At 39.2% G+C, this 14,328-nt stretch overlaps 1 protein-coding gene across 1 annotated transcript; it reads right to left on the bottom strand.

Annotated features, from left to right (window-relative positions):
* Positions 1-246: 246 nt before the first annotated feature.
* Positions 247-1,164, bottom strand: LOC103807048 (leucine-rich repeat and fibronectin type-III domain-containing protein 2-like). The gene has a single exon (XM_009079767.1). It carries the CDS (start codon positions 1,162-1,164, stop codon positions 247-249), a length of 918 nt encoding a protein of 305 aa, XP_009078015.1.
* Between the last annotated feature and the right edge of the window lie 13,164 nt (positions 1,165-14,328).

Raw genomic sequence — 14,328 nt, 5'->3', positions numbered from 1 at the left:
AGCAAATTCCTTGAAACATACACGCATGGTTTAGTTGGGGCCAGACAGGAATGGTGCCATACGTGCCTATTCACATTTCATAACCCTCTTTCTGTTATAGTATCCCTGTTTCTTACTTGCTTACTTGTCTTTTTGGCCAGTACAGCTGAAAACATTTCCTCCCCTATCTTTCCAGTTGCATGGCCCTAAAGCAAACCATGCTTTATAACACATGAGGGGAGAAGAAGAGGGGAGAGACACCGATATTTACACCGTGCTTTCCATTACCCACTCTGAGCTCCCAAAAGTCCCTTTAGCCCCTGTTAGGTCATTATCATCATACTGCAAAAGCATGCCATTGACTGAGAGGCTCCTCTTTGTCCAAATGTTTGTTATCTTTTTTGGGTAGGTGCAACACTGAGATGTGGCAAAGTCCCCCATGTCAAAAGAATGGCTACGTTTAGTTTTGCCCTCCAGAGGCAACATGAGGAAGCTGCGGAATTTGGACTCCGTCTGGCCCAGCAGTGGCTCTTTGTCCGAGTGACGGGCCACCGTGGAAGTTCTGGAGTCTGTCATTTCCTCCTTTTTCTGGCATTTCAGTTCCAGGGAGGCAAAAGCTCCCATTAGCCGGTCAATATTGTGTTTTGACCTAGAAGGAGGCCTCCATTTACTGGACAATGTGCCCTGTTCACTTTGGAGGCTATAGTTATCACAGTCACGGCTATTTGCAGAGCTGGAGGAAGAGGAGATGCTGCTCCTTGCAGACTGACAGTTAAACTCCATAAGTTCATTTCTCACCACCACTTTGGGATTGACTTGGGGCAAGACTCCATTCTGAACTGGTTGTGCTCCATTTGTCTGTGAGTAGACATTGCTGACACTAGACATCTTCCCCTGGGAATTGTTGCAGACCTTATACCGGACCATGAGTATTACAATGAATACCAATAGAGTTGCCACAATGATGCCTCCAATGATCAGAATCATGGTCCCACCCAGGAACTGACTGTGCATTGACTGGCACTGAGGGTAGTCTTCTTTGGTGAAGAACTGGGCGCATCCCACAATATTGGTGGCAGTAAGGGTTGTGGCCGTGTCATCCCACATTGCCAGGACGCAGAGGTCATAGCCTGTTCCAGAAACGAGGTTGGTTACAACAAAGGCCTTGTTTGTAGCTGGAATCATCCTTAAACAAAAACAAAGAAAGAAAAATTAATTGGTTAGTCTTGACACAAGGGTAGAAGAGAGAACAGACATAAGAACAACATGGTGTTTACTGGTTTGGGTACTGGCAGAGAGGAGTCAGAGCCATAAAATTCAAACAATCGTTCAAGCTTCCCAGCTCCTGTAGGTTCAGTGTCCCTGCATTCCATAGTACACAAGTTTTGAGGGCCATCTCTCAGATGTGCAATAAAGGGAATAAGCAAAAGCAGACCAAACTAGTCTGTTATTTTTTATTCTCCCCGCTTGTGTCTGTCCTAATCTTAACTATATTCAGACCTGAACAAATACCTCAGAATAAAAATATGCGCTTACAAAGAGCAGCTCTTTCTGAGTGTGCAAATGACCCTTGTGCTTGCTGAGTCTGAACCTGACATTGCTTCATGGGTACCTGAACATTTACTGTCTAACATCAGCAGGTTACTTACCTTGTGAAGACAAGAGGCTACATTTAGTTCTTATAGCCTGAGAATGCAAGGCAGGCAACTAATACTCTCTCCACTCTCCCACCTACATTCTGCATCCTCCTACTCCCCACTGTGGAAAATATCTCCTGAAAATGCAGCTATCATCATCTTTGCCAGAAATTTCTGCCTGCAACCACCTTCCTCTCTGTGAGTGAAAAAGAAATACTGGCACTGGCAGTATGGGCTGTAGAAGTGTGAGGAGAGGTAGGAAGACACAGGGATGAAAATAATAAGGTTTCCCTAAAATAAAAAATTCTACTCAAATATAAATCTATTTCCAAAAACCAAATAGCTAGGCCCCAAGTTGAGACATTTATGTACATTATTCTTTGCTGCCACAAAACTTATGCTGTCATTAGAACTCATGTAATATTAGAGCACCACTAGCATTCAAAATTAGCAGACGGGAATGAACATGGTCTACCCCCACTTCAAACTGGTGAAAATTGCAGCACATTAGTGGAACACAGTGGAGGATCCCAGATTTGGTGCCTGGTGGATAGCCAAGAATTAAACCAAAGAGATACCCCATGTGTGTTTGTCTTTACTGCCACATTACAGTCTTGGGTAAGGGAAAAAAGCTTAGATCTGTAGGTCTTTTGCACCAGCAACAAGGCACTTAACACGACACAGTGAGCTGGTGTGACTGTATTTGGGATGATAAGGCCTGGGCAGAAGAACAGGGCATACTTCTTGTAGGAACACCAGGCCTCCTTAGTCTCAAATCATCACCACAACTAGCACAAACTTCAGGTCTGCAGAGGACCTCCTGTGCAGTGGGAGGGAACAGACCTGCACAGAGGAGCAGCAATGGCAAGGCACTGCGAAATGAGCTTCTGATCATCTTTGCATTTATGCATTCATACCAGTTACACAAACCTTTGGTCTGCCCACAGGTGAGGATGTGGCTTCTTCTTCTAGAAGAGCAAACAAACACACACACACACAACGCACACACACAAATTATATAAAGAAAACAAAGATCAGTGAAAGACACTTTGAATATAAATATCAACTGGCAGGTTTACTCCTTGTTGTATTTGAGATTCTAGGCAAATTCATCATCCTAATGGAGCTGTTCAGCACAGACATAGATGAGCTATTCAGAAGCCGAGAGGTCATAAAACAGCCCTTGTGAAAAACTCCAGATACTGCTGCTAAAATAGTTTCCTAAAGTTGAAGCAGTTGGTCTCAGTTATTTCTAATTGTTATCCTCTCTTTGTGGCTCTGGGAACAAAATACCACTGTTCACAGCAGCCTGCATTCTGTTGAATTGTGCAAGGAATTGTATATTCACACACCAAGGATGATATATGGAATAACAGAATACTATTGATCTTCAAACGTATGATTTTAAACTCTTGAACAGTTTCACCTTTTCCTTCATATCTTCCTCTATAGTGCTATACTCCACTTTCCACCACCATTCCCAAACATGCTGAAAAAATTCTGCAGTGTGTTAAGTTATTCAGAAGTTATTTCACTGTGAAACCTCATTACAAACAAGTAGCACTGTTAGCAGAAAGAGTAGTCAGTCCTATAGACCAGGTCTTGGACTTGGGTCATAACACTTGGAAAAACAGAACTATAATGCCATCTGTTTCAGTGGTTCCTTTTGCTTTGTACTGCTGAAACACCAAGACACAAAGAGAGACCATTCCCTCCAAGTAAACAGAAAATAGTTGGGTTTACATATTATATAGTTTTGCACATGCAACACCAAGACACAAAGAGAGACCATTCTCTCCAAGTAAACAGAAAATAGATGGGTTTACATATTATATAGCTTTGCACATGTCTGATCATCTTTGCAGTTATGCACAACTCTCCAGTCTGGCCATAGGTGAGGATGTGGCTTCCTTTTAAAAAGCAAGTGAACACACAGACCCAGAAATACAGTCTTTCAGCCTAACACACTATGCCAATTTATACAGACTGAACACTGATACTCTAAATCATTTACAACTTGCTTTCTTTAAATACAATTACACACAAGCTTCCAAGAAAATGTAACTGCCTGGAATATTTCAAGGACTGTCAGGTAGTTTTAGTGGCAAGAAGTGTGAAGCCAATCCATTCTTAAATGTATAGCAGTGAGGCCATAACCAGTCCTAAAACTTGGCCAGGTTAACTGTGTTGAAACTTCTTATAAAAGCTCATCTTAGCCTTTAAAAGAAACTGAGTTATTTTGCCATTCAACCAATCCTGGAAGCTACAGCTGTGTTAATATTTGGGCTAATAATAACTTTAAAAAGATCACAGTTGCAATCCCAATTATGGGAAAAGCAATCAGCTCTCCATATACATCTAAAATGAAGAATTTTGGATGTTTCCATAAATAAACTACAAATGTTCTTTTAAAATATTCAAATTAATGTCACTGTTAAAGAAAAGCTGAGCATAGGAATAAGCGACCATTTCCAGGGTACTAGGAGTTAAGTAATTAATTTCAGACTCACTTTTCTATCTTGCAGGGAAGATGATCTTGTTTTCATGAACTTGCCAAATTTTAAAAGTATTTTGGCATTCCTCCATGCATTGGTCTACCCTCCCCAAACATACTGCCAGTCAACTATGATGGATGACATCTCTTAATGTTCCCCACACTTAAAATTGATGTAGACACATTTTCATTCTGGGATATTGATGACTCGATCTTTGATTGTCCCCAACGCATGTAGCTGCAAGATGCCACTTTAATCTTTGCTTTGCTGCCTAACAGGAGGTTGTCTCTTCATGGCTGCTCTGTAAGTGTAGCATCATTAATCATGGACCACCATGTCCTGTCATTGGCATTCAATAGCTAAGAGCTGCCATAGACCTAAAAGGAGTCATTAAAACTGGTATAGACAGAGATCTTGCAAGGATTTGTTCATCTGCTCATCAGCTAAACACAGAAACGTGGTTTCAGATAGCAAGGATCTGGTTCATTGGAGATCAAAAAGAGCTTCTGAAAGTTGCCAGCTTTTGGAACTCAGAAGATCCTGGTGTTCACTTGCTAGTCCTCAGATAGCAAACATACTTAACAGTTGCAGTATCTTGAAGCAACAAGCCTGATATTGTCCACCTGCTCTTCAGGGCAGTGTGATCTTGCAGATATGTTTCTTATCACAGGAGAGGAATAAAGATCTAAATTTGATAGTAGCCTTTCTCTAGGGAAAAAAAGTAACAGTTGACTAACTACAAGAGGAGATCAGCTAGCAGGTTATCAAAGGTTTTAATTTGTACAGTTTAAGGAGTCTGGGAGCAATGAGGACTGGGAAAGCAAACAAATACACAGATATGTCAACAGCATAAGTGTAAATGTAGTCTTAGCTAGGTCAACATGAAATTTGAAAATCTTACACAAATTTCCCTCTCCAGACATGGAAGAGAGTCATTTCTGTCTTTCTCCTCTGGTTCATGTCCTTTGGAGTAGGAGGAGCAGGCAAATCACCACATTGGTGCCAGGAATTTGTTATCTGATTCTTAATCTAGTTTCTGAATCCTATCTGAAGGTCAAAACACCGCAAGGAAAACTATTCATATAACAACATGGTTCTGACTTCTCTAAAAATCTTGCTTCTAAGGAATGAAATTAGCATAGGGGTTTTACAACTGACCTTCTTAATTTACAAAAAAAGCCCTCTTCTCTCACCCTTTGTACAACAGCATCACTTATTGGAAGAGGAGGAGACCTATGACCAGAATTGGGGCATGGCATAAGCATCTGAAATAGAACAGCAATAGACAGATGCTTCTAGGAGGGTTTGATGGAGTGCAATGCATGATGAAGTGCAATGAAGCTAAGAGGAAACTTCACAGCGCTTTTGCAAACAATACATTCTTTTCAATCCATGGAGATTTGTGAAAAATCCATGGAGATTGTGAAAGCACCAAAATGAGACCATGAGAACCTTTCTTGAAAAAAAGGGAAAGATAGTACTAGAATTCTTCTTTGAAGTTCACCTTATTTTGTACCGCTATCACCACTAAAATGTCCTTGTTGTGTCCTTGTGGACACAACATACAGAAGCAAGAAATTTTGTAATTATTCACTTCAGTGTGTGGTAATATTAAGAAAATTAGAAACTAAATTACTTTGAAATGCAGGGGGAAAAGGTTTGTTGCAGACTGCACTCATAATCCCAGATGCAAGTGAGCACTGAAGCTTGCAGGGAGTGAACTGTGCTGAGAATTTAGGATAACTGAGTTTTATTCTCTACTTTATCAGCTACACTGATATCAGTCTCTACTTTATCAGCAACTCTCAGTTCCTGAGAAATCATTTTCCTGTACTGTAAGTCTCCTCATTTATAAAATGAGGATAATGCCAGCAATCTCCTTTCAAAAGAGGCCTGTAGTGTATCGAAGGAAATTAGTAGATATTATGATTACACTGTAATATACAAATGTGTTCCTTTTTTCTATGTAGCACTGGGGATTAGCAGGAGTGAACTGTTGGTTAATACCGTAGTTATGCAAAACAGGCAAATTAGACAAAACCCAGAATAGGCTAATTGGCTAGGCAATTCTGTTCCTTGTCTCCATTAAAAGAGAGGTATGATACCATCTAGTTTTAGCCTGAAACTGCTTTACTCCCAGAACTTACAGGGACATTCTCTTCCTTTGGAAAGGCAGTTGCAACTTCCAAGACTCAGTTTTATACTGACTTACTAGACTATGTTGCTTTCCTCATGGACCAGTCAGTCTCACCTCTGTGCCTGGCAAGATCTTGGAGCAGATTCTCCTGGAAGCTATGCTTAGGCACATGAAAAATAAAGAGGTGATTGGTAATAACCAATATGGCTTTGCCAGGGGCAAGTCATGCCTGATGAGTCTGGTGGCCTTCTATGATGGGGCCACAGAATTTGTAGATAGGGGCAGAGCAAATGGAATATTCACTCCTGAATCACGCTGGAAAAAGTATGCAAGAAACTGTACTAAGATAGTGGTATAGATGATGGGGTTCTGGGTCATGGGAATGTTCCTAGGTCCTCATTAATCTACCAGTGCAATTGTAAACTATACACTGATTATGATGCAACTGCTAAACAACAGTGCTAAACATTGTCACTATGTGCTATGGTTTGTAATAAAGAGTGGAAAAAGAAGAGGAAGAGTGGTGCCAAGGTGAAATAGCTAGTGTTCTGTAAAATCATATTCCAGTTAGGTAGCACACTAACTTTCCTGTACAGTAATACTTTAGTGTGAAACTATCAGTCTCACTGTGCACTCCTAAAATTTCTCTACAGAAAGTTGAATTCACTTAAGTGCAAAATATTATCTGTACTACTCTCAGAACTAGAAATCAGTCCAGAAAAGCAAAACACTGGAATCTGAACAATTTTCATTTTTCAGCAAAAATTTAATGCGAAAAATGCTCCTTTATTTAATCAGTAAGTTTGTCCCTTACTTTAAAATATGTGGGGTTTTTCCTTCACTGAAGTTTCATAGGCAATAAAAAAAATCAGCTAATTTTATGTTAAAGTATTGTAGAAGAGTCTGATAGAGTCCTATGTTTCAGCTGACATGTCTGCCTTCATTCCCAATGGGATTAAAGCAGAGTGGTAGAGAAAAGGGGAGAGGGAACATATCAGTGGGGACACACTGGAGAAAGTGGTTAAAAAGCATGTAAAAAAAGAATAATGATCTCTCAGCAAAACCAAGACAATTGTAAAGATAGTGAAGTGAATAAGGCAGTGGAAAGGGCTCAGGTGGTGGACAGATATTAAGAAGACTGGAGAAAAGGGCAAAAAAAGATCAGAGGAACACTAGAAGGATCTAATTGAAGTGAAAATATCACACATGATGTATTGCCTGGGAACAAGAGCAAGTAATTGACAAATTTGGACTGCACACTTGACATTCTTCTTGGCTGCCAGCTTTTGTGATTTCCTTGAAAGTTTTATGGTATATATTGGTGAAATATTTTTGCTGTGTTTTTATCCTGGAGCATCCCAGTTTCTGCAGTCATGGCATGAAAGTAGACTCTCAAATGTTATTAAAAATTAAGTAAGCTAACAATGGAGATTAATTTCTGACCCTTAAAATTAAAAAAGAAAAGTCCTTGAATATGTATCTTCAGATCATGCTAAACCCTCAACAATTAAAAAAACCCCCAAATACAAAGTACCAAGTATGTTGCTGTGTGAGATCTCACAGTCATTTGGCATCTGATTCAAGATTTTTTAATCTAAGAATCTGAGAAAGACAGAGACTTATTGTGACCTTCATCTTGAAAAAATGACAGTTGTATTTCTGGTGTCCCAGGAAAAGAGATATTTGTTAGTATTAACAACTGGGCATAATTCCTCTGTCAGTCATGTCAACAGAAGGAAATGTCAGATAATACCAGGAGGTAGACGGACTTCTTCAGCAAACACTAAATCAACCCAGCATGAATAATTTCCTGCATTTTTTATTTTATTAGTTTTTGTTTTCTTTTTTTATGACATACAATCATATTTTTGCCTTCAGATGGAGCATTTATTATTAAACACAAATCCCTTCCTGCCTTTCTGAAATTTGTCTCCTCATTGCTCATGCATCCAGCTGTCCTTCAAAGAATCTGTTCTGTCAAATAAAACACATAAACCATATCGCTTCATTATTATTTCCTAATTTGCTTATACTCTTTTCTGCTCATGGAAAAGTGGGGTGGGGAAGAGAAGACAGAGACAAAAGCATCTGATATATCTGTCACAAGATGGTGAGCCAGAGAGATACTGATAATGAATATATCCCCTGTGCTGCAGGGGAAAGTAGGAAAAAAAAAACCAACCCCGAACATTAAACTACTAGCTCAGAGAATATAAATTTCTGTTGTTGGGCTGCTGAATAATGTTCCCAGGGATGCACTCAAGTAATTCAGCAGATGACAGAGCAAAGCCTAGGCTTCTAGGGGGTATTAGTTCATAAGACTGAGAAAGAGGAACCATGGTAGAAGTTATTCTGCTCCTCTCCATTAGCCAGTGCTCTAAGAGGAAACTCTCCTCTCCAGTTCTTAACCAGATTCGTGCACACAAAAGGAAGCTGCAGGCAGGCAAAACAGGTGAGGCACTTTGAATGAAGACCAACCAAAACCATCTTCTAAATCTCTGAATCAATGAAGGTACTCAGTTCAGCTGTCCAGGTGCAAGCTACTGCACTGGGACAACTTCATTTTGGTTCATGTTAATATGACAATACAAAATGACACTTTCAAGCTCCCTGATCTTCAGGTGGACACAACAGCAGCAGACATTTAGTGCCCTGAACATTAAATTTTATCTTTAAAGGGAAAGCAGACACACCCTAAGAAGGTCTGACAGCAGAAGAGATGAATCCAATCACGTACAAAATACTCAGCAACACATAAAACACCTTTCACCTCATTATATACTGACTGCCTCAGAAAAAAAATCCTCACACTAATTCAAATCCAATGAAAACATATTTAAGCTCATTAGCAGAGTAATTGAACACCCACGCAGTATTTCTGTTAGTAAATGTGAAGCTGAAGTATTTATGGAAACAATGCATAGCCACCCTAATAAATTCATTCTGTATCATGTAAATGTAGAGTCAGAAAGCTATCATAATTCACAGCAGTGTTTCAAAGAGCCATTCAGTAAATTTGAGGTTACTCAACAGTATACAAAGTCAGTAACTGATAGGCACAACACATTACACCTACCCCGTTCCTAAAGATGGGAAGAGGTAAAAGTTGTCCATGAAAGGTGTGTTCAAGTCACTAAGCAGAGTGTGGGGCCTGGGACACACTTTTCCCTGGTTTTTACAGACAAATGGCCCATACACTTCCTGAAGTGTCATGCTTATTCACTCTGACTCAAGTAATTCTGAATTCTTTTTTGCAGTTTTGGACTGTTAGACCAGAAAAGGTTATCCTACCATACCACTAGATGTTCCCAGAAGGGAAACAACATTAGAAGCAATGAGCACATTTAGGAACTTGGATGAAATTAATTTGGAAAAAGGAATATGTTATTTTTCTGGCAGAACCTGTGAAATTCAGCTATATGCTGTACTTTCTTGAGAGTTACAAGAGGGGCTTTCCACTCATTTCCAGGCAGTGAAATCTGTGCAAATTATAATGATATAATTATGGGACCCTATAGTGGTGAACAGCTGCCTATCCTCTTTTTCTCTAAAAGCTCATGTGACCTGAGATGAAGAGGATTCTCAGTGATTTACTAGCTTAAAATGCAGACCACTTATGCTAGGCTGCAACTCTGTGTCCTACCACACAGGATAATTTTATGTCTGGAAGGTTGTGCTGGAACTCCAGGCATTTCTTGAAGTTATGTTCACCATGTTTTGTAACTGAGTGGTCAAAGCAAACTCCAACATGCTGTTTCAAGCTCTTCTGTCAAAAAAATCTTTGTGTACTGGTAAGAGAAGTGTGGTGCTAGTGAACAGCTGACAAGCCTATTCTAATCATTCCAACTGAAAGAAAGAATCTGATTAAATGAAATGGATGTCACTACCCATAGAAACTGTGCATACACTGATATATCAGTCGGTATAAAAAGTGTCTCAACACCAGTTTCAGACACAATTCATGTGTTATTATAAAGTTTAGTCACACATCATGCAAATGTTCCCCCACTTCAGTGGTTGATCTTCTTGTGAATAATCTCAAGAGAGGGAAGGGTTATCTACCAGAATCTTGAGCATCTCTCTCATCATGAAATTGAAAAAATTAATATAATTCCCAGTGGAAAGAAAGGGAGAACTGCATTTACCAGCTCTCCAAAAATGAGCTAAATATACAGCTATGTTTCAGAGAACCTCTCTGGCAAACCCTCTAGCCTCTTAGCAAACATTGGAAATATCTTTTACTATCTAAAATGGATACAGAAGAATCGCTTGCTTCTTGTAAATTGAGAAAACTTGTTGAAAATCAAAAATGGAATTTTGAACAATAATAATCATTAAGCTTTTATATTCTGAGTTAGAAGAGGGAGAAAATCTTTTGCAATAGAAATTTTCATGAGACATGCACAACAATGTTGGAGGTAAAGAGAACCAGAATGAATCAGAGTGACTTTTGCAATAGCATTGGGGAAAAAATTTTTTTTTCCATAGCAGAATAAGAACAAGGGGTGCAAAAATCACTAATGGTCAAATGCATTGTCTCCTAAGGGGAGAAAAAAGCAGAAAACAAAAAAAAAGAAAAAAGGCAGCACAGATATGTAATGAAGGCATTTCCTAAAGCAGAGGTTTGACATTTTGCTGCTTTTTGGGTATTGCACATAAAGCAAAGGAAAAGGAAAGCTAGAAGGACTAGATAGGATAGAAAGACATGGAGATGCTGAATTTTGGAATGCTCTACAAAGGGCCAGAACACAGTTACATCCTTTCAGTTTGTGATACCAAAATTAGATAAAAGCATTTCTCAGCAACCAGAGACACCCTGCTTCTTTTAAAGCTGAGCCTGGAATGAAATCATACTGTGTGAAGAGTGACAAATCTATTACTGAGAAGGAAAGTAAAATCCATCCAGCAAGAAAAGTTTTAATTTACAATGACCCTGGGAGAAAGAAAAGGAGAAGTCAGTTATAACTTCTAATAGTAGCATGATTTTATCATCCAGAGATACATTCCTCTGTTAAAGGATCTTAGGAAAGTACCACAGATTTCTAGTACATGACCAAAGTTTACTAAAAAGTAGTCTACTAGTTCCTTATATGTTACAAAAGAGACACAGAAAACTGATGGAAGCTGACATGAGTCATCTGATAGGCTAATGGCATGAAGAATTAGGGGTCTAGAAGCAGACTACTAGCAGCCTAGTAACTATCAGCAGTCCAGAATCCCAGGCTATGCATCCCAATAGTAAACTCACTGCAGAGAGGAGACTTTGAGCAGAATATATTGGATTTTGCTCTGCTTCCAGGGACCAGCTATATACTTTGCAAATAAATATTTGGTCATCCTCAATTAGTTCTCACACACAGAAAGTATGCAGAAGATTTTTAAGTACTGGAAAAGGAATGAAATCCTACTTTTTAGCAAGGTTACTTATTAAATGAGTTTACCAATATAAGACTGTGCAAACTCGGTGTGTCCCTTTTATTTCAGAGAATCACAATTGCTCTGTTTAGGTTTGATGGCATAACATTAAGAAGAGAGCAGAATTCTTCTTATGTTTCCACTTCTCCAATTGACTTTAAATGATAAATGATGAAGTTTTATGTGGCTCCTGAGATTTACCCACTTACAGCTTAAATTACATTGTTTTGCTGAATATGGTTTTAAGATCAAACAGGCTCAGACAATGAGAAGGTGATCAACAAGTTAATTAGTCTTCACATAAAAAACCAACTACAACGAATGGTAGGTATGCTATCAGTCTTGATACAGCTGCATTTAAAAAACCAACTACAACGAATGGTAGGCATGCTATCAGTCTGTTGATATAGCTGCATCTGGATCTGCTCGGTTTATTATTTCTTTACCATGATTAATTACTAGTCATCATACCTGGAGGTTTTTGCAGCCAAGGATATTTCATTGTCCACCAGGAGAATGAAAGCTTCTGCATGTTATAAGCATCCATATGAGGTCATTACAGGCAATGGAAAACAGCTTGTGAATAATTTCTTTGAAAACTTCTATTAATTCTATGGAATCGCATGTGTAAGAGTGCTCTGTACTGTTGAAAGGGAAATGAAAGAGCGGATTTTTCTTTATCTTTACTTGAAAACTTTCAAAGCATTAATGAAGCAAGAGACTGACAGATTGTTCTGCTCTGGAGAGTTTCAAGTGTAAAGTCTGCAAAACTTTCTCTTCTTCACTCTGTAAAATATTCTCTGAGCTTTCCTGCTGTAACTCCAGATAGCATAAATAAGTAGAACATACAAGAATGACCCCAAGAGCTAAAAAATAAGAGTATGGAGTAAAATGTAAATCAAATGCACAATGGTACTAAACACAACTTCTGCCTACTTGAAGAATACAGAAACATTTGTCATCTCTACTATCATCCTGTCAAAATGAGCAGTATGAGAAATTTACCAAATGTTCATTGTTCATTGATATTTAGGAACAAAAAAGTTGAGCTGAACATTGATTCATTACATCAAGCAGCATTAAAACCTCAGTGTGACCCCTCTGAAAGGACTAAGGAGTCAAAAGCCAAACTGTCATTCCTAGAAAGGAGGGTAATATAAATACTCTAAAAAACTCACTATATAGAAATATAATATTTCAGGTTTCATTAGAGAGCACAGCTAGCCCTGCATTCTAGATTATGTTAGTCATATGACTCTGTTTTCCCATACATATATTTGCCATGAGTATTATCAATATAACAGTCAACATTTGACATTTCTAATACTCAATGTAAACCTTAAGAGGAAACTTAAGCATGACCCTCTTTAACAACTACATGGGTTTGAAGATTTCTTAGACCTGCAGTCAAGAAAGAACAAAATATGTTGCACTCAATAAAGTATTTTCCCTTCTTTTCTCAATAAGTTGTCAGCTGAGAAGTACCAGAGTGCAGTTCAGAGTGCATGAGCATGGCAAAAAAGTGAATTTTACTCCCTTATGAAGCCCTGCACAGTTATGCTTCACTAGCAGAACTGCTGATTTTGGCTTCTCTGCAGTGGGCTGGGTTAATGGGAGTCCCAAATTTGTCTCTGTACCACTTGCTACACAGCTGCTGGGCTCTGACTTCACTAAATGTTGATTGAGTCCCTTCTTAGGTCACACCAAGACAGTGATAACCCCATGGCATGTGGAATTTGCCTTGTCTGTGGCAGGACTTCAGCAAGGCACAGTGTCTGTCTTTTTGCATGAGGAGAGAATGAGGACTAGACTTGAGCACCTTGACTGATGAGATGACCTTTCCTACTTTCTTGCTGAGGAAGTCAGGCAGTTTTGGAGAGATTTTTATTTTCTAAAGTTTATTTCCTTCGTTATTTCTCTGCCTTACCAAAATGACAGAAGGAGGGTCACAAGTGGAAGAAACAAAGTTGAAAACATGCTGAACAGCAACTCTGAACAAGAGGGGAGGATGTAGGCCATACCCAAGTGTCTGTAAGATGAATCCCCACATTTTCTCCAAAATATGTAGCAAAAGAAGCAAAATGGGAATAGTCTAGTAAGAGCTGCCTTTTGTCCTGAAAGTCTGCTGGGGAGATGAGCTGCCTTTTGTCCTGAAAGTCTGCTTGGGAGATGCCTTTGTTTCCACAGTGGCTGGAGACATCTTGACTAGAACACATCCCTGTTTCATTCCTTATGTCTTTCTTAGGAGATAGTGAAGGAGTGAAGAATCCTGTGTCCGAGCTGTGTTCAAGGGCTTTTCATTCCCTTTAAGGCTGCTTCAAAAACAACATGTAGGATGTAGTCATTTACCAGCCACATGTACTCTGTCTTTGCAAGTGTGTATTTTCACTATTCTCCCATGTTCAGTGAGAAACTTTTTACTGGACCTGACTTGAAAAATATGTGCCCTACTGAGACAGTGCCAAAAATCATTACTTGGTGGTTGGAAAGGGCTGCATTCAGGGATGAAGTGCAGATAACTGTGGCATTGCAGACTTGAAAAATATGTGCCCTACTGAGACAGTGCCAAAAATCATTACTTGGTGGTTAGAAAGGGCTGCATTCAGGGAAGAAGTGCAGATAACTGTGGCATTGCAGTAAACTTCTGTGAGCAACTGCCTTTTAC

The sequence above is a fragment of the Acanthisitta chloris genome, unplaced genomic scaffold, assembly GCF_000695815.1.
Source record: "Acanthisitta chloris isolate BGI_N310 unplaced genomic scaffold, ASM69581v1 scaffold12458, whole genome shotgun sequence".
Lineage (NCBI taxonomy): Eukaryota > Metazoa > Chordata > Aves > Passeriformes > Acanthisittidae > Acanthisitta > Acanthisitta chloris.
Note: the sequence above shows the minus strand (reverse complement) of the source record. Positions and strands in the feature narration are given on the sequence as shown.